This window comes from Spodoptera frugiperda, chromosome 17 (genome assembly GCF_023101765.2).
Source record: "Spodoptera frugiperda isolate SF20-4 chromosome 17, AGI-APGP_CSIRO_Sfru_2.0, whole genome shotgun sequence".
Taxonomy (NCBI): Eukaryota; Metazoa; Arthropoda; class Insecta; order Lepidoptera; family Noctuidae; genus Spodoptera; species Spodoptera frugiperda.
In genome coordinates, this window is record NC_064228.1 from 1160505 (window position 1) to 1180705 (window position 20201).

The following is a 20201-nucleotide window of genomic DNA, read 5'->3' on the forward strand; positions in this document are numbered from 1 at the left end:
TATTAATAAACAACACACGTTTTCATATTGTTAGTTTTTTTATAATAAAATACGTAAAGGCTACACACGTGTTTTTCAGTATAAATAGCTGAAATTAGCTGATTTCTCAATTAGTCGCAATAAGGCAACTTAGTCGGTAAGTACTTCATACAATACTCCTTTATTACCAAAGAGGTTGGCAGATCTGTTGATCTGCATTTTTTATTTATAGATTTAATTTGATCTAGAATTCAATAGATTTGTAATCCAGCTCATGATGACTAAAGAGAATTTGAAAAAAAAAAATTATCACCGTATCTCCTGATGGTAAGCAATCGTCGCCGCCCATGAATACTTAAAACACCAGAGGCGTTACAAGTGCGTTGCCGGCCTTTTGGGGGTTAGGAATTTAAGGGTTATTGGGGAATCGCAAACACAACGCAAGCGTTGTTTCACGTCGGTTTTCTGTGAGGCCGTGGTATCAATCCGGTCGAGCCGGCCCATTCGTGCCGAAGCATGGCTCTCCCACACATACATCACCATTTTATCCAAAAAAAATTCTTTTTCTCATTACCCACATCACACAATAATATTTTTCTATAAATAAACGAACTCGGAACAACAGCATTTTGCCATACGAATACAACTTGTTCAAAGAATCATACTTCGGAAACTAATTATAAATTCATGTATTTCCAGACATGTCTGCTTTGGATGCGTCACTGAACACCAAAGGGAAAGTTAAGTTCAAGTTATTCACTCGAAACTAACTTACTACTGAAGTATACCGACCGGTGAGTTTGACTTAACATACTTGTTTGTTTTTATACTGTGTTAGTATGTTAAAGCTGTAGGGCTGATGCCTGATCCGGAGCTGCGGACTACCTAGCGAGTTTACCGGGGCTCCGGCTAGAAAAGCAGGAGAAGGAACGGGGTGATTTTTAGTCAGTAAGAGTCTGACACTCCCTCTCGCCTCGCCCAAGGCAGCAGAAGTCATTGGATGATTTTCCCCCTCAAAAAAAGTATGTTATAGCTGATGTCCGCGGCGTCAATCACGTGGATTACTGACTTTGTTACTAATGCCTTAGTTATATCTGTTACCTACCAATAAAAGTCTCGTCAAAATCAGTCCAGCCATTTTTGCGATAAGCCAGAATAAACAGACAGACAAAATTGTAAAACATATTATTTTAGTATGTATGTATATTCATATGCATGTAGTAAAAAGCTGTTCAAATCTACGGAAAGATCATATAAAGGGAGGCTATAAGATGGGGGGGTGGGGGCGACCAGGGTCCACAAACTTGAGGATAAGCTTTTATTGACCCTCATATAATTATGTATGTCCTATAACATATATTATTTCTCATTTACAGATCCAACACAAAGATCTTCAAGAAGAAGTTCTGGTATCATGGTCAGCTCATCGTGAACTGACGGCATATTGGTGCGAACCTTCGGGTGGGCTGGCGGTCTACTAGACAAGTCTAATAGACTTGTGGTCTTCTGGCGTGGACCCTTTGGCCAAAGGCCTTTTGAAGTGGTCTTTACACCAATGTATGGACCAACGGTCTTTTAGAGCCTGTCTTTTAAATCAATGGTCTTTTGAACCTGTGGTCTTCTGGCGAGGTCTTTTTGACAAATGGCCTTTTGAAGTGGTCTTTACACCAATAGACCAATGGTATTTTGATCCTATGGTATTTTATATGTCTACTTGGACTGTATCAGCCGTTAGCACCATAACCACGAATATACACGTTTTATATTCCCTCCTTTACTAAAAGACTTAATTAAAAGAAATTAAAAAATATACAACATGTAATCGTCAATTAACACATTAAACGCCATGGGGGGAAAAGTGACCGGCGTTAGTGAAGGATTTGCCTTCAACAGATTTTTGTTGGCAGTCAAAGTCTTAATAAATGAAAGTACGATTATTTTGGGTTTTTTATATATTATTAACTAGGACTGGACGGGGCCTAGAAAAGTACTAGATTTTCAAAATTATGAAGGATGAAGATTTGGAGCGAATTTTAGGTAATAAAAGATCTGCAATTGAAGAATAGATTAGTCATGTAGACAGTTGAGATTTAATGTATTGAAATGTGATGTTTTTGTATTTAAAGAATAATGGAAAATAAATAAATTTTTATTATTAGAAGGTGCTTTTATTTCGTGAACTGATTTCATGATTATTTGATGACCTTACAAATTTAATGCTTTTACTATGTAATAAAAGTGATGAATGCTATCCTGACCGTTCCCATCTGCCACTATCTATTAAGGATGACCCTTACTGACTAAAAACTTAATCTTGTTTTTCGAGGCTGAAGTCGCTTGCCTAACGGATCCACCTCAGCAGCTCCGGTTCATTCTTAGTTATACCTGTTATCAGACTTCAGGTTTTAAGCAGCTACACTGGCTCTAGAATCTATGTTTGTAGCACAACTGGGAGTGATGATGCGTCGATGGCAAGCTAGCATTCATTGTTAGCGATAAAATAATTGAAATAAAACTGTCAAGCATATTGTGTAATATGGTGAATCAACAAACCTAAATGAGAACAATTTATTTTTAAAGTTGCCAGGCCAGAAGAAATAGGGCAACCCAGTGATCCACCTCCAACCATGTCCTCTCCAGTCGCTCATGCACGGATGGAAAGTACTGATAAAGGTGGCGGCCCTTGATAGAAGATTCCCATCATCTGTCATTCAGTTAACAGTTCATTCCAGACGTCAATTAATGACTTAAGCAATCTAGCAAGTTTTGATCACATTGTACTAAAAACCTTGCAGAAAAATTTGGCATCGCATTGTAGTACATAGCGGCATGCTGCTGCACCTCAAGATCGTTAGTCAGTAAAAGCCTAACACTCTGTCTTGCCTCACCCAAGACGGGAGAAGACATTGTATGATTTTCTCTGTCAAAAAACACTCTCTGATGAACTAGAATCTTTTAAACTGAACGGGCAAAGCCGCTAGCAGAAATTTGTGGAAAGATATAGTAGTGTAGGTAGGTATAGTAAAGATGATAGTTGAAATGATATGTGAAAATGTAAAAATGTTTGTCACATACATGTATAATTAGTGATTGGAAAAAAGTATCAGAAAAATAGTGAATATAGAATTGTTTAAAAGAGTAACGAATGGAGTTTATTACTCGTTCTTCTGAATTCGAAGCTACACTTTGGAACAAGCACCTATTTTCACTGACGGACCGACTGACAGACTATTATTTATTTATTTCTAAGTACTTACTACTTAAGTAGGTACTTAAAAATAGAGAAATAGTGAGAGAGCCATGCTTCAGCACGAATAGGCCGGTTCGATCGGCCTTACAGAATATCGACGTGAAACAACGCTTGCGTGGTGCAACGCTTGTTATGAGTGAGGTTACCCTATGGCCCAATTGCCAATTTTTTATATATTAACTATAGGTTCACGCTTGACCACTATCTCACCTGATGGGAAGCGACGATGCGGTCGACGATGGAGCGCGCTTATCATAAGAAGATAAAAAATATATTAATTCATTTCTTGACGTTTTTTAAAGCACCTATGTCCAGTATTTGTAGCTAAATCGGGATAATTACATTTGACTTTGACTCTAACTTTGGACATATAAAAGATGTCTGTGTCAGCTAGTTACGTAAATATATGTATATGTATCTACGTAAACTACAATTTAAGAAACCGCAAGTCACTTCTGTGCAATATGAGTAAATGAATTAATGATTCATCCTTATACCTAGTCATTTATACGACACTAACCAATTAGCATGTGACGAGTAGACTACTCGTATTGCAGCTCCGCTATAGAGCCTAATGCAACATGATGAATCAACAAGCTTATATCAAAACAATTTGCTTCTAAATATGCCATGTTCAGTAAGAAATTGAGCCAGCCGCTCATGCACGGATGGAAAACACTGATAAATGTGGCGTTTATTTCTAATTACTTAAGTGTGGGAGAGCCATGCTTCGCCACGAATGGGCCGGCTCGACCGAAAGCCGACGTGAAACAACGCTTGAGTTGTTTCTTTGTATGAGTAAGGTTACCGGAATCCCTATTCCCCAGTTCCCAATCTTTCCAATCCCCGATTCCCCAACAACCCTTAAATTCCTATCCCCTAAAAGGTCGGCAACGCACTTGTAACGCCTCTGGTGTTTCAAGTGTCCATGGGCGGCGGCGACTGCTTAACATCAGGTGATCATAAAAATATTAAAAAAAATATATTAATTTATTTGTTGACGTTTTTTAAAGCACCTATACAAGTATTTATGGTTAAATTGGAATAAATAATTTGACTTTGCCTTTAACTTTGTACATATAAAAGATGTCTGTGTCAATTAGGTATGTAAACATATGTATAAGTATCTACGTAAACTACAATTTAAGAAACCGCAAGTCACTTCTTTCAATATGAGTAAATAATTAATTATTCATAATTATGTGTAGAATTTGTAATAATTAATTAATGACGTAATTTTAGACGACACATGTAATGTGTTGCGGGTCGATACCCGCGCCGGATAAAAAGTGGAAAATTGCATTTTCTGAATAAAATGACCATTATTAGCCCGGAACTAGGAAGTTTGGTGGAGAAAGCACGTAAAGCCGTTGGTCCTGCGCCTGACCTCTCTCCAGTCTTGTCAGTCTGTCGTCCCATCGGGTTCAGATGACTATCTGAGCTTCTGAAACTGCCATGCCTGGAAAGCACTTACATCTGTGAAAACTGCGTGATGTCTGTGATGTCTATCTTTTTTTGAGGTGGGAAATTTCAATGACTTCTCCCACCACCACTCAAAAAAAGGTCGAAAAGGACTCCGCTCTTGCCTTTTTTAAGTAGCGAGAAAAGTCATTGGATGATTTTCCGCCATGATGGAACGGGGTAGTTTTTAGTCTGTAAAAACTACCTGCTTTGAGCCGGAGCCCCGGTAACCTGTTACGTTGCCTGCAGCTCCGAGACAAGACACCCTAATGTGGGGCTACGTTTAAAAAAAAATACCCAAATATTTTTATATCCTATGATGTCTATCTAACCCTCCTCAAAGAGAGGTAATACAGCTGTGATAGTAGCACGAGTCTGACTCATGCGTTTGTCAACTAATCAACTAACGGGAAAATTTTTAAAATGGAAAATTACTATAAAAAGTCTAATTATTTATATAGCTGTTCTTAAATATGAAAATTAACATTACGACTTAATATCAATATCAATAAGCTAATTTTGAATTCTGATTTCAAAATTAGCCTCAAAATTTAATATAATTTTTAAAATTAGCTTAAAAATAATTTAAAATTCATATTAATTCAACTTAGGTAAATATGTAGTAATTGTTCATATTTTTTTCTTTATAATGGCGCTATAATGTTAAAATACTATGTGCACAGTTGGAACTTGCAGTTTCAGGGAGAATGGGCAAAATTAGGTGATTGAGAAATAAATGTAACAAGGAAATAATCCAATATCGTATTTTACTATTAAGGTCTTAAGGGTGAAGACCAAACTTTGCTTTAAGTTAAATGGAGTTTCTTCATCAAAGTCAAAGTCATATTTTAAAAAGGTCTGTCTGTCTGTCTGTCCATTAATTGCTCTATTTCCTCGTTCCAAAGTGCAGATTCCTATGGAGAAGAACGCTCAAGAAACTAGGTGTACTCGTTTTCAATCAGATTCATAATAGAATTATTGATTGCATCTGATCTAGCAGATTCTTAGAAACTGGTATCACTTCGTAGAAATCCAGATTATTCCAATAAAATAATTATTACAATAATACGTCATGCCTTTTATCCCAGAAGAGGTAGGCAGAAATGCACATTACGTCACGTAATGCCACTATACAATATATATCCACTTTTCACTATTTGTGTTATAAGTCCATGTAATAGGGGATGAGCCTATTGCCATAATATACTGGGCACAATTCCAGACTCCGTGCTACTACTGAGAAATTTCCAAAAAACCGAAAAATGCTCAGCAATACTCTGCTTGACTCGGAAGTCGTTCAGGCAGTTGCACTTGCGTTCATTTGACCAATGAGCAGTGAAAATAATTAATAAATATTAAATTGACTAAATTGGCAGCATAAACATAAACATAAAGTGTAAAATAAAAAAAACATAAAAATTAATTATCGTACGATTTATTTTTTATATATTGTTGTCCAATTTTACCACTTCCCCTCGTGACGTTCTCGAAATTAAAGAAGAAATTAGTATAAAAGGAAAGTACAGCTGAACAGAAATCATCTTATCTTCGGATTCAGCAGCAGTACTACAAGGCTTTGGGTTAGTGAAAATTATATATTTTTTCTTATATTCCTTCATCTTAAATTATTATCTTTCGTGATATTATAACGGTTCCTATCACTTAATGGATATTTAAAATTTAACTGAAAAACGATTGAATCTTAATAATATAAGTTTTACAAATAGGTACAACGATTTCAAAATAGTTCTGGTGTTTTGCATGTATGCTTACCATCAGGTGTTCCATTTGCTCGTTTACCAGCTTATACTATAAAAAAACTGATGTTTTCATAAGTAGTTATGATAAACACACATAGATTAGCACTTCCTTGCCATCAGGTTTCCAAATACTGTGGTCATAAGTCTTTTCAATGTAGCCAAATATCCAGATTACCGAGATAAGGTATATTATTATTTTTTATATAATTAGGTGAGAAAACTCCACGATGGACGCGGCTGCAGCCATATCCACGATCCAGTCGATGCAGATTGCTCTGCAGTTATTGCAGACTGTCCAACCCACCGCTTGGCAGTATCCACCACAGTGCTCCGTACAAGGTAATACTTCATCAAAGGATGATGCCATTGTTTCTAAGAAATCTGATCCCATCTTCCAATAGCTATGTGAGTAACATCTTTGGATAGGTAATTTTGAGGTAAATACTTACTATGCTAAATAGTTACTATGGCTCCAAGTTCCAAATCTTAGTCTGGTCAGAATTATTCTTTATTAAACATTGTAGTTTTATCAGTACCCAAGTTGTACTATTTTTACGTCATACATGGACGTGGTTTCTGTTTTCAGAAGCCCAAGGTGATGCCAACCTTTTTCTGGCCAAGGACCACTTTTATAACATTCATGTTATGTAAAGGACTACTATTAATGCGACACTCTAATGTTCCCATTCACTCATAAAATAGTCACTTTTAAATTATTGAACTCAGTTACTCCTCTCTGTTGTCACCTTTGATATAAGTTTAATTTGTGTAGTCTTGTGTATTTTTTCTTCCTTACTTACATGCATATAGCCATGCCTCCCATTAGAGTTGACAGAGTCAATAAAACGCCAAATGACACGATCTACATTCATCAATCTCTCCATGTTTAGCTCTCTCTCAGTTTAGCTCATTGTTTGAGTGATTTCCTTACTTTTTAAATTAATAAGTCAAACGCTGAAAATATCATATTTAATCCTACAGATGGAGCCTCTTTTGACTTTATCGTCGTGGGCGGTGGATCGGCTGGATCAGTAGTAGCCAGCAGACTGACAGAAAACGAAAATGTTAATGTACTGCTACTTGAAGCTGGGGGATATCCACCATTGGAGTCTGAGGTAAGAATGCTTACAATATAATTTTACTTTGTATCGCATTTCATATAGCCAAAAATTAAAGAAAACTCTCTTATTTTTAATAACATTCATGTAAAAGGAGAAATAGTTTCATATACTAGTTATTTTATAGCACCAACCATGTAGTCAAAATTCAAAATCAAAAATTAAATTAAATTAAATTAAAAAAAAAATAAAAAAAAAATTAAAAATTAAAAAAATTAAATTATCTGTATGCAAAATTTATCTATTAATTATTATTTAATTTATTCCAGTATCCCGCTTGGTTCACGTTACTTCCGCGGTCAGTATACGACTACAACATAACATCAACTGATGATGGCAAGACAGCTCAAAATCTTCAAGGAAAGGTCGTCACCATGAACCAGGGTAAAGTACTAGGAGGCAGCAGCGCGGTCCATCACATGATGCACACCAACGGCGACCCTGAAGACTACAACGGGTGGGCGAAGATGCTTAATGACAAAAAATGGTCTTTCAAATATGCCCAAAAATATTTAAAGAAAATGGAAACGCTTATAGATCAGGATCTTCTTCAGCCAGAAGATATCGAATTTCACGGCACTGATGGTCCTCTACTAGTAGCTAAGGATACACGCAAGTCCAATGAAAAATACTTAAAGGCATTCGAAGAACTTGGTCACAAGATTGTGTCTGACATTAACGCAGCCGTCCCAGCTGTAGGGTACACTGAGAACTTATTTGAAATCGCTGACGGTATCCGTCAAAGCAGTGCATTAGGTTACTTAGGACGAGCTAAACACCGCCCTAATCTGTGTCTAGCTATATCTTCTTTCGTCACAAAGATTATCATTAAAAACCAAAAAGCTGTAGGAGTTGAAGTAACTACAGCCAGCGGTGAGACATACAAAGTGTATGCAGACAAAGAAGTCATTGTATCAGCTGGTGCACTCAACAGCCCTAAACTGCTCATGTTATCTGGAATCGGACCACAGAAGCATCTTGAATCATTTGGCATCGATGTTGTAGCTGATCTGCCAGTTGGACAAAACTTGCAAGACCATGCCTGCGCTGCAATTGTAGTTAAGACGGACAAATGTGATGCTACCACGCCAGCTGCTAACCCACACCAGTTCCCAACACCATCTTTCAACGGCTACGTCTCACTGGATAATTCAACAGCAACTGCTGATTACGATACAATCAACTTAGATTTCCCATGTAGTTCAAGCGACGTTTTACAGTTAAGTGTCAACATGTTCAGCTACTCGTACGACATCTCTCAGAGAATATTTGATGCTTCGAAAGATAGAAAGGTGATGTTCACTTTACTAGGTTTGGTGATGCCAAAATCCCGTGGTCAGGTTCTCTTGGCGAGCACAGACCCAGCAGTGAACCCTCAAGTGTACACAGGCATGTTTAGCAATGAAGATGACGTTGATTTGATCGCTAGAGCATTCATGGATCATGTGAGAGTACTAGACACAACATACTTCAAGAGTATCAATGCCAGTTTGGTCGATATGGGAGTATGCAAGGATGCAAAAACTGAGTACGAATTCTGGAGGTGTTACGCTGTATCTATGTCTGCAACTATGTGGCACTACGCTGGTACTTGTGCGATGGGGATGGTACTGGATAGTGACTTGAATGTTTTAGGAGTAGATTCGTTGCGTGTGGTGGACGCTTCTGCCATGCCTACTTTGATTCGAGGCAAGTTATATGCTGGAGTCATGATGTTAGCCGAGTATGGAGCTGATATCATTCGCAAGGATTGGGGTATTTAGACTTTTTGTGAAAAATAATGAAGCCTGACAATAATGAATGCCTTTGTAAGATATTTTTGTAATCTATTAGTAAATTAATTAATGTCAGCTATGTTGGTTGAACCTTTACTTATTGTAAGTAAATGATATAACCTTGTAATTAATTTATCCATAGAGAATGAAATATTATAATATTTAATAAAAATGTTATTTTATAGTATGTCTGGTTTTCTTACTAAATATCACATATTGGAAAGAATTTCAGAATGAAATTAATAGTTAATACAAAAAAGAAACGGTCCGAATCCACGTTCCTAATCCGTGCAGCCAGGAAATGGAACAATCTGCCGGCTTCTATCTTTCCTGAGAAATACCACCCGGGTCTTTTCAAGGTCAGAGTGAATAGGTACTTTCTAAGTCTAAGTGTACTCCATCGTTCGCCACATCTTCGCTTTGCCGTCCTGGCAATGAGCGGGTTGGTGGCCAAACGCAAACTTATCAACGCTAAAAAAAGTGGAATTGAATATTTGTGACAGCTAGAAGTAGCTGTGAAATCTTTGTAACATCAACCTCATGAGATAGAAACGAATACAAAGATTATCCCGACCAGGGAACCATTGACTTCCTTACGGAACTATTATTTTTTGAACATATCTAAAAAAGTAACGTCACGCCTTTTATTTCCAAAGTAGTATGCAGAGGTGCACATTACGGCGTATAATGCAATACAATGTATTTTCACCATTTGTGTTTTAAGCCCCATGTAATAGGGGATGAGCCTGTTACCATATTCTGGACAATGCCAAACTTCCTGCTACTATTGAGAATTTTTTAAAAAACCGAAGAATATTGTGCGTCAAAAGTCAAAACGCCTACAGAAATCTTCTGGCTCCATCAATATTTCAGACAAAATTGTTACTTTAATATTTTACAGTTTCAGTACATCTACTTATTGCACCATTTTTTCAACAAGGCGTTTATATAAATATGTTCTACTTGACGCAGTTACACAAAATTCAATCTTTTTTTCTTCGTATTTGAAGTCGAAATTTCAGTGGCAATAAGGAACCTGGTTTTGTATCAATTTTGGATGGAAAGTAAAGTGCACTTTATTTTAATGACATTATAGCTTATTACTATTTACTGAACCAAGGTTATGAAAATACATAATTATACATATTATATTTAAACAGATGTTTAAAAACTGCATAATTATAGAAAACTGGAACTCTTTGCTGGAACTATGTGTTTCCTAATGGGTATAACCTGGGTGTCTTCAAAGATCGAGTGAATAGGTTGCTTATGGGCAGAATCACTTACCGTGTGTGTGATGTTACAGACTAACATAATACAAAATTGAATGTAATTTTTGAACATGGGAAGACCAGTGCCGTTAAACCTACACTTTGGAAAAAGCACCTCGCTTCACTGACAGATAAACTGACGGACAATACAATTTGACGTTTCAAAAGTGCCTAATTAAGGATTAATTAAAATAAATGCTTTGACTTTGAAAGTGTAATATGACCCTAAGAGTTCCGTTGTTGGGTTCGCTGTCCTCGCACCGGTAAGTCCCCTCTTTGAGGAGTGGCTAGAGAGGCGCCACGGCGTCCTCACTTACCGCCTGATGCAGGTGCTTACCGGACATGGGAATTTCGGTAGGTGTCATCACAGCGTGGACCGCCCGGAGGACACGGTAGAACATACGGTGGCAGTGTGCCCTGCGTGGGCTGAGCACCGCCAAGTCCTCAGGGATGTGGTCGGCGACGGCGACCTCTCGCGCCCGGCACTGGTTCAGGCCATGGTGCGGAGTGAGAGGGACTGGGATGTCGTCTCCTCCTTTTGCAAAGCAGTCGTGCTAGCTAAGGAGGAGGCGGGACGCGTGACAGAACAATCCTCGTCACGCCCCAGCCGTCGCGAGAGACACTCCGGGCGTAGGGGATGGCGAGACGATCTCCGGCCACCGTAAGTGCGGGCCTGCGGACGGTGAGCAAGGGTAGCTCGCCGCCCGACCAGATCAGACCCGTGCAATGTGCATGCGGCGCGTCGCGTTCCGCGCGCGCCTCAAAGAGCTATTAGACTACCACAGATGGGGCCCAGTAGGGCTGATGCCTGATCCGGAGCTGCGGACTACCTAGCGGGTTTACCGCGGCTCTAAAAAAAAAAAGAATCCCGTTGTGACTCGAAACTAGTAGAGTTTTTCATTGTCATTTAACGTGAGTAAACCGTTATTGCCAATTAGTATGAATTCAATAATATTGAACAAATGAAAGTTGCCTCAAGAGAAACCGTGAAATAATAATTTAAGCTCACGTGCAACACCATGTTCTGATATTGACAAATTCACTCGCCGCCTTCCTTCATTGTAACTGTAATTTTAAACACTTGTGTAAATTAGGGGAGAAACAGTTAATGTTTTTCTTTAAAATTTACAAAAATTTACCTAATATTTTTTTTTTAAATAAAGCCTAATGTCGATTTTTTCTTAATTCTACATTTAAAGCTATTAGGCATTTAAAAACATCTACAAATAAATGCGTTTAATCACCAGCCTATAATCTATATATTAATACGTGAAGCAAAAACTTTGTAATTCTTTTTACGAAAATTGCGCGGACGTAGGAGCATAAAATTTAGTACACTTATAGTTTATGTGTAGGAGAAGTGCATAGCGCTAATATTTTTCAAAAATAATGCTTATAAAGTACATTAAATCAATAAATAAAATATTACACACACATGCATAGTATCTGATCGTATTTGACAAAACGTCAAAATCGATAGATATTGCGATGATATTCTCACGTCTCATATGAAAAGAGTTTTAAAAAAGAGTTTGAGTTAAATAAAAATTATCCTTCAACGTACGTTAAGTGGTATTGTAAATTAAATCATATATGGTCGAATTTCGGCCACTAGGCGACCACTAGTCAACTTAAAATAAAGAAAAAACGGTCTTCAATGAAATATTTACCAATTCAAGTAACATATTTTTAAATCAAGTAATATCTATGAATTTCCAAAGACTATTATGTACTATACTGAAAACCGCATCAAAATTAACTTCAACCAAACGCAAGAAGATAGCGCACAAACATACATACATACACTTTATTTATATCGGTTAAAAAGTGGCCACTGCTGCCGCACTGAGAAGGGTTGCCACGGTTACTCAATGTGGGTTAGTAATTTCAACCTTATAATTTTGATTTATAAGGCCAGGTTTCCTTACGATATTTTCTGTCACCGTTTGTCAGTGGTGTCTGAATAAACATGAAACTATTTTAATCATAATAATAGATCCATTCGAAACTACACTTGGGAACGAGCACTTAGTTTCACTGACAGACAGACTGACTGCACTTCAATTTGACATTAGGATTAATTGAAATAAGTGCCTACTTTGACTTTGATACTCTATTAAATATTTTATTGTTTAGTGTTCATTGCAGTCACACTCACCCTCAATAATTAAATGTTCTACATGGTGTTGTATTTATTTGCAACTAACGTTTGTCACCGACTTGATTCGTGCAAAAAGGTGATTACCGATTTTATCGTTCCCGTGGAAACCTAAGGATATCCTCATTAGTACTCCCATTATACTCCCATATACTCCTCAAGGAACATATGTACATACATGAAGTTTCAGTTACTTGGTAAGTCCAGTAGTTTTTGCTGTGCGTTGTCAGTCGGTCTGCCAGTCAGTCACTCAGTAAGAAAAGACTTGTTTATATACAGATTTGATTAATTGTTTTAGTTCCTTACATATATTATCATCATCATCACTCATCCTACACTCATTTCATCACCTACCTAAAATTCAAAATCTATATATCTATACATATAATAAAATTGTAGAAAAGTGCTGTCTGTACATTGAAAATAAAAATAAAAAAAATAGCAGGGGTTATTGTTATGTCGATGTCGAACCCAAAAATGTAATTAACTTTTTTTTTGTCTGTTTGTCTGTTTGTCTGTTTGTCTGTTTGTCTGTTTGTCTGTTTGTCTGTTCGTCTGTGCGCGCTAATCTCAGAAACGGCTGATCCGAGTTGGATGCGGTTTTCACGAATATATTGTGGGATGCTTAAATTTACATTTAGTGTTTGTTTCATGTCAATCGGTTCATAAATAAAAAAGTTATGTCAAATTAAAGAATCACGTCGAACATTCTATGCTTATACCATTAATCTCCGCAACTATTTGACGGATTTGGTTAAAATTTGGTACAGATATAGTTAAGAACCTTAGAAAGGACATAGATATATTTTTATTTCAAAAATCAAAAAATAAAAATTAGAAATAAATTATTTATAAATAATTCTATGTCGATCGTTACACGACTTCGGTTCATGTTATTGTTTTAATTTATCGAAAAAAGTAAATAAATAGTAAAAAGGTATGAAAAAAATAATATCAATATAATAAAACATTTAGTACAAAGAAAATGCTCTAACGGAGTATAGATAATTCTATGTCGATCGTTACACGACTTCGGTTCATGTTATTGTTTTAATTCATCGAAAAAAAGTAAATAAATAGTAAAAAGGTATGAAAAAAATAATATCAATATAATTAAACTTTTAGTACAAAGAAAATGCCCGAACGGAGTATAAATAAATAATCCAAGTTGTCTTTATCCTCGATAGATGGCGTTGGGACCGAAATAGATCGCGCTATGGTTTCGTTACATTCATTTGGTTGGGTATCGGCCGAGCGCTTCGGTACTATCGTAGAAAAAGTGTATTATCAGTCGTATGATTATTTGTCTGTAGTGGTCCTGCTGTTTCGTATATTCTAAATTGGTTTCGTTGTATTTGTCAATTAATAAGTTTATTTGTTGGGTTTTCCTGGTTTTTTGGTTAAACTATTTAACGTAGGTTTAGTTTGATATCGATTATTAGTAGTTACTGTAGTTAGTTTTTTTAATAAAATTGTAAGTCTAATTTTTTTTTTAATTAGATTAGATTTAAGTCGTTTCTTTTAAATTATTTAGTTTAAGCTTGGTTATTATAGCATAGAGGATAGGTTGTAATATAGTTTCTTTTTTAATTGTTATAAATTCGTAATTCGTAGCTTTCTTTAGTTTTAAGTTAGTTTAAGTCCGTTTTTAAACTATTTTTTCAATGCCCTAAGTGAGTATACATCTATTAAATTCAAACGCAGAGCTCATTATGTTGATTTTTGAAGAGTTCCCTGGAATATCTTCCACATCTCATTTTTGAAGAGATCCCGCGAGATCGGGAACTATTTGGTTAAAACCAAAAATTTGCCGGAAGTCACTATTCCACGCGAACGAAGTCGCGGGCAAAAGCTAGTTATAAATATTTGTACGCCTTGACCTCATAACATGCAGCTCATGTACCTATCTTAACACCATTGCATGTATTTTTATGTGTAAAATGCCTCATGTTAAAGCAAATACAAAATATCGTATATACAACGTGTAACAAAATACCCATATACATCAATAAGCGCTGATGAATACAGGGGGCCTACTCTAATTCAAAGAAAAACGAAGTTTCGTCTAAAACTTCGCAGATTGCATACTACAATTCCATTTATTGCGAACTTTCGTGAACAAAAATGAACAAATGAAATGGCGACAAATAATTAGGTTTTGATATGAAATTAAAAATAAAACGTTATTTCAAGTAATTCTATTAGTAAATTAATAAAACCTAATTGATATGTATACCCCCTTTTTGTTACACGTTGTATATAATTTAATTGAAAATATTTATAATATTATTCATCTTAGGTAAATACGTACTAATTGTTCATAATTTTTTTTTTTTTTTTTGTAATTGTACTATATGTTAAAATACTATATGCACAGTTGGAACTTGCAGTTTCGGGGAGAAAGAGCAAAATTAGGTGATTGGGAAATAAATATATATTTTTTTTTACATCTGATAGGTCGACGTTGGGCTATCTCGTCTTATGGTAAGTGATGATGCGGCCTACGATGGAACACGTCTGCCCATAAGCACCTATTCACTCGGGCATTGAAAGTACCCAGGTTATACCCATCAGGAAGCACAAACTCAACAACATCCAGCAATGTATCAAGGCAACAATCTAATATCGTGTTTTACTATTAAGGGTGAAGTCCAAGTGTTTCACCATCAAAGTCCAAGTCAAAGTTATTTATTTCAAATAGACCAGAAAATCACTTTTGAAAGTCAAAACAAATATAATATTAAAAATGTGGGAGGATGGGGATGGGGGAAGGTGGAAGGGGGAAGGGGGTATTTAGGCCTCTGGTAACCTCACCCACCCAACGTGGCCGTGGTATCACTCCGGTCGAGCCGGCCCATTTGTGCCGAAGCATGGCTCTCTCACACTTAAAATTTACAACACAGTTTTTTTTTATTGTTGTCCAATTTTACCACTTCCCCTCGTCACGTTTTAGAAATGAAGAAGAAATTAGTATAAAAGGAAAGTATAGCTGAACAGAAATTATCTTGTCTACGGACTCAGCAGCAGTACTACAAGGCTTTGGGTGAGTGAAAATAATATTATTTTCTTGTATTTCTTCGTCTTAAATTGTTACCATATTATTGTTGTTATATTATAATCATTCTTAGCACTTAACTGATATTTAACATTTAACTAAAAAAAATCTAGAGAAAAGATTATTTTTTTCAATATACAAAAATATATATTATATACGTTTTACACATATAACAATTTCAAAATAATTATTCAGGTATTTCGGATGTCCATGGGCGGCATCGATTGCTTACGATTAGGTGATCCAACTGCTCGTTTACCAGCTTATATCATAAAAAATAAACTCCAGATGTTTTTATAAGTAGCTATGATAAACACAAATAGATTAGCACTTCCCTTTTTTTTTTGAGCGGGGAAAATCGGGGGAAATCATGCAATTACTTCTCCCGCTTTGGATGAGACGGGGGGGGGGGGGAGTGTCAGACTCTTACTCACTAAAAACCACCATGTTACTTCTCCTGCTTTGAGCGCCCAGACTAAACATCCAGATTACCGAGATATGGTATGTTATTGTTTTTTATATGAATAGGTGACAAGACTCCACGATGGATGCAGCTGCAGCCATATCCACGATCCAGTCGATGCAGATTGCTCTGCAACTGTTGCAGACTGTCCAACCCACCGCTTGGCAATACCCACCACAGTGCTCCGTACAAGGTAACACATCATCACTTATATACTCATCATCAAAGGTGATGTCATAGTTTCTATGAAATCTGATTCCTCCTTCCAATAGCTATGTGTATTTCATCATTGGCTAGGTAATTTTGAGCTGAATAAAAGTTACTATGGCACCAATTTCCAAATTTTAGTTCGTCTAGAGTTATTCTTTATTAAACATGAAAGTTTTATCAGTAGCCAAGTAATAAGTGTAGTCTTTTATTATTTTTTTCATATCATTGTCAGTTTTGGTCCATGTAAAAGAATAGTTCACGGGAACCACAGCCATAGACTATCAGAAACTTTAACAGATTGTTGATGATGATAAACCTAGGATTACATTGTTACATGAGAAAAATTACATATGTCCACGCATGTCCCCCATTGGGGTTGACAGAGTCAATAGAACTTCAAATGTCTATGTGATCTACATTCATCAATCTCTTCATGCTCATCGCTTGAGTGATGTCCTTACTTTTTAATTTAATTAATCAAATGCTGGAAATATTCTATTGTATACTACAGATGGAGCCTCTTTTGACTTTATCGTCGTGGGCGGTGGATCAGCTGGATCAGTAGTAGCCAGCAGACTGACAGAAAACGAAAATGTAAATGTACTGCTACTTGAAGCTGGGGGATATCCACCACTTGAGTCTGAGGTAAGAATGCTAACAATATAATTTTACTTTGTATTGCATTTTATATAGCCAAAAATGAAAGAAAATTCTCTTATTTTTAATTACATTCATGTAAAAGGAGAAATAGTTTCATATACTAGTTATTTTATAGCTATGCTAAACTGTAATTTAAAAAAAAGATGTCTCTCTAGACTGTCCTCCTGTATCGTGGGTGCGTTTGCAAACGTAAATGTTCACACATATACATGACACCCAGACCCGAAATAACAATTGTGAATCCCACAAAGAAATCCCCCGCTACACGTTGCACGGCAGCCGGTTGCTCTGCTACCGCACCAACCATGTAGTCAAAATTAAATATCTAAGTATAAGCAAAATTTATCTATTAATTATTATTTAATTTATTCCAGTATCCCGCTTGGTTCACGTTACTTCCGCGGTCAGTATACGACTACAACATAACATCAACTGATGATGGCAAGACAGCTCAAAATCTTCAAGGAAAGGTCGTCACCATGAACCAGGGTAAAGTACTAGGAGGCAGCAGCGCGGTCCATCACATGATGCACACCAACGGCGACCCTGAAGACTACAACGGGTGGGCGAAGATGCTTAATGACAAAAAATGGTCTTTCAAATATGCCCAAAAATATTTAAAGAAAATGGAAACGCTTATAGATCAGGATCTTCTTCAGCCAGAAGATATCGAATTTCACGGCACTGATGGTCCTCTACTAGTAGCTAAGGATACACGCAAGTCCAATGAAAAATACTTAAAGGCATTCGAAGAACTTGGTCACAAGATTGTGTCTGACATTAACGCAGCCGTCCCAGCTGTAGGGTACACTGAGAACTTATTTGAAATCGCTGACGGTATCCGTCAAAGCAGTGCATTAGGTTACTTAGGACGAGCTAAACACCGCCCTAATCTGTGTCTAGCTATATCTTCTTTCGTCACAAAGATTATCATTAAAAACCAAAAAGCTGTAGGAGTTGAAGTAACTACAGCCAGCGGCGAGACATACAAAGTGTATGCAGACAAAGAAGTCATTGTATCAGCTGGTGCACTCAACAGCCCTAAACTGCTCATGTTATCTGGAATCGGACCACAGAAGCATCTTGAATCATTTGGCATCGATGTTGTAGCTGATCTGCCAGTTGGACAAAACTTGCAAGACCACGCCTGCGCTGCAATTGTAGTTAAGACGGATAAATGTGATGCTACCACGCCGGCTGCTAATCCACACCAGTTCCCAACACCATCATTCAACGGCTACGTCTCACTGGATAACTCAACAGCAACTGCTGATTACGATACAATCAACTTAGACTTCCCATGTAGTTCTAACGACGTTTTACAGTTGAGCGTCAACATGTTCAGCTACTCGTACGACATCTCTCAGAGAATATTTGATGCTTCGAAAGATAGAAAGGTGATATTCACTTTACTAGGTTTGGTGATGCCGAAATCTCGTGGTCAGGTACTCTTGGCGAGCACAGACCCTGCGGTGAACCCTCAAGTGTACACAGGCATGTTTAGCAATGAAGATGACGTTGATTTGATCGCTAGAGCATTCATGGATCATGTGAGAATACTAGACACAACATACTTCAAGAGTATCAATGCCAGTTTGGTCGATATGGGAGTATGCAAGGATGCAAAAACTGAGTATGAATTCTGGAGGTGTTACGCTGTATCTATGTCTGCAACTATGTGGCATTACGCTGGTACTTGTGCGATGGGGATGGTACTGGATAGTAACTTGAATGTTTTAGGAGTAGATTCGTTGCGTGTGGTGGACGCTTCTGCCATGCCTACTCTGATTCGAGGCAAGTTATATGCCGGAGTCATGATGTTAGCCGAGTATGGAGCTGATATCATTCGCAAGGATTGGGGTATTTAGATTTTTTGTGAAAAATAATGAAGCCTGAATGCCTTTGTAAGATATTTTTGTAATCTATTAGTAAATAAATTAATAGTAGCTTTGTTGGTGAGATTCTTAACTTTCACAGGAATTAAATGTTATTTCTTTAATAAAAATATTATTTTATTCCATGTCTGGTTTTCTTGTTAAATATCACAAATTGGAAAGAATTTCAGAATGAAATTAGTAGCAAAAGGAAAAAATGGAGATCAGCTTCTTCTTTTTTTACATTTTCTTTTTACGTTTAATGGGTCGACGTTTGGCCGCTATCTCGCCTGATGGTAAGTGATGATGCGGCCTACGATGGAGCACGTCTGCCCATAAGCAACCTATTCACTCGGGCTTCTTCAAAATATTTAACCATCAACCTTATGAGATATTAACAATTGCAAATAAATTATCACGACCAGGAAACCATTGACATCCAACACTGAACTACAAAAATTTTGAACATAATATGTAAAATGACAATGCGAACGTGGCGGTGAATGGGCATCCTGAAAACTGAAAAAAGCCCAGTAGTACTATGCCCGACCCGGGAATCGAACCCAAGACCCCATTCGACCAACGAGACAGTCACTAGAACATATCCAAAATACACATTATGCGCCCTGGTTCCCTCACGATGTTTTTGTTTCTGCTACAAACTTCCTTACTCCTACAAATTACCAAACTAGCAACATTTTGCTCAACGCAAACTGACTTGACGACTGCGACGCGGCGGTGAATGGGCATCCTGACAGCCTCTAATCCATTAAACAACTCTATATAAATAGGACATCTTAATCCCTTAGAGGTAGAAACCCAATTTAATCTTAGCTTGCAAGTGTGTCTCAGAGTCGACTAAGGAAACGCTTTCGTGGTACCAAAACTAAATTTACATTCGAATTTGGTGTAAACGTTTCGTATTTGTGTTAGTGTGTGTGTAATAATTATATTGGGTTTGCGGTTTTAGATTGTTAGTGTATGTAGAACTATGTTCTGTCAGTGGTTTTGCTTGCGTTTTCGTGGGGTAAAAAGTAGCCTATGTGTTATTTTAGACTATAATCTACCACTGTTCCAAATTTCATCCCGATACCTTCGAACGTTTTGACGTGATTGAGTGACATTTTAACAAATATACATAAAGTCACTCGCATTGATATTATTAGG

General features: G+C 37.0%; 2 protein-coding genes and 1 long non-coding RNA gene across 15 annotated transcripts in view; 2 read left to right on the forward strand and 1 right to left on the reverse strand.

The window, feature by feature from the left end:
• Window positions 1-20201, reverse strand: part of LOC118276751 (hemicentin-2) — a 476616-nt gene that overhangs the window by 352675 nt on the left and 103740 nt on the right. The gene's annotated exons all lie outside the window — the stretch shown is intronic.
• LOC126911657 (uncharacterized) lies at window positions 10-2140 on the forward strand. The gene is made up of 3 exons (XR_007706176.1): window positions 10-136; window positions 679-773; window positions 1356-2140. It is a non-coding gene; the product is annotated as an uncharacterized LOC126911657 (long non-coding RNA).
• Window positions 6232-19178, forward strand: LOC118276756 (ecdysone oxidase-like). Of its 4 annotated transcripts, none has more exons than XM_050699998.1 (5): window positions 6232-6270; window positions 6662-6789; window positions 7432-7565; window positions 7838-8879; window positions 18577-19178. In XM_050699998.1, the coding sequence occupies exons 2-5, from the start codon at window positions 6678-6680 to the stop codon at window positions 19026-19028; spliced, it is 1740 nt and encodes a 579-aa protein (XP_050555955.1). In that variant the 5' UTR covers window positions 6232-6270; window positions 6662-6677; the 3' UTR covers window positions 19029-19178. The 4 variants fall into 4 exon arrangements, with proteins under 4 accessions (XP_050555955.1, XP_050555956.1, XP_050555958.1 ...); XM_050699999.1 differs by having other exon boundaries at window positions 7838-8860; window positions 18558-19178; XM_050700001.1 differs by lacking the exons at window positions 6662-6789; window positions 7432-7565; window positions 7838-8879 and adding exons at window positions 16356-16483; window positions 17012-17145 and having other exon boundaries at window positions 6236-6270; window positions 17535-19178.

What these genes read in the sequence shown, in the direction of transcription:
- LOC118276756 (XM_050699998.1), top strand. Translation starts at nt 6,678, where the DNA reads ATGGACGCGGCTGCAGCCATATCCACGATCCAGTCGATGCAGATTGCT. An exon ending in ATCCACCATTGGAGTCTGAG is followed by an intron (nt 7,566 to 7,837) that starts GTAAGAATGCTT and finishes AATTTATTCCAG; the next exon opens with TATCCCGCTTGGTTCACGTT. An exon ending in GGTGATGTTCACTTTACTAG is followed by an intron (nt 8,880 to 18,576) that starts GTTTGGTGATGC and finishes TCACTTTACTAG; the next exon opens with GTTTGGTGATGCCGAAATCT.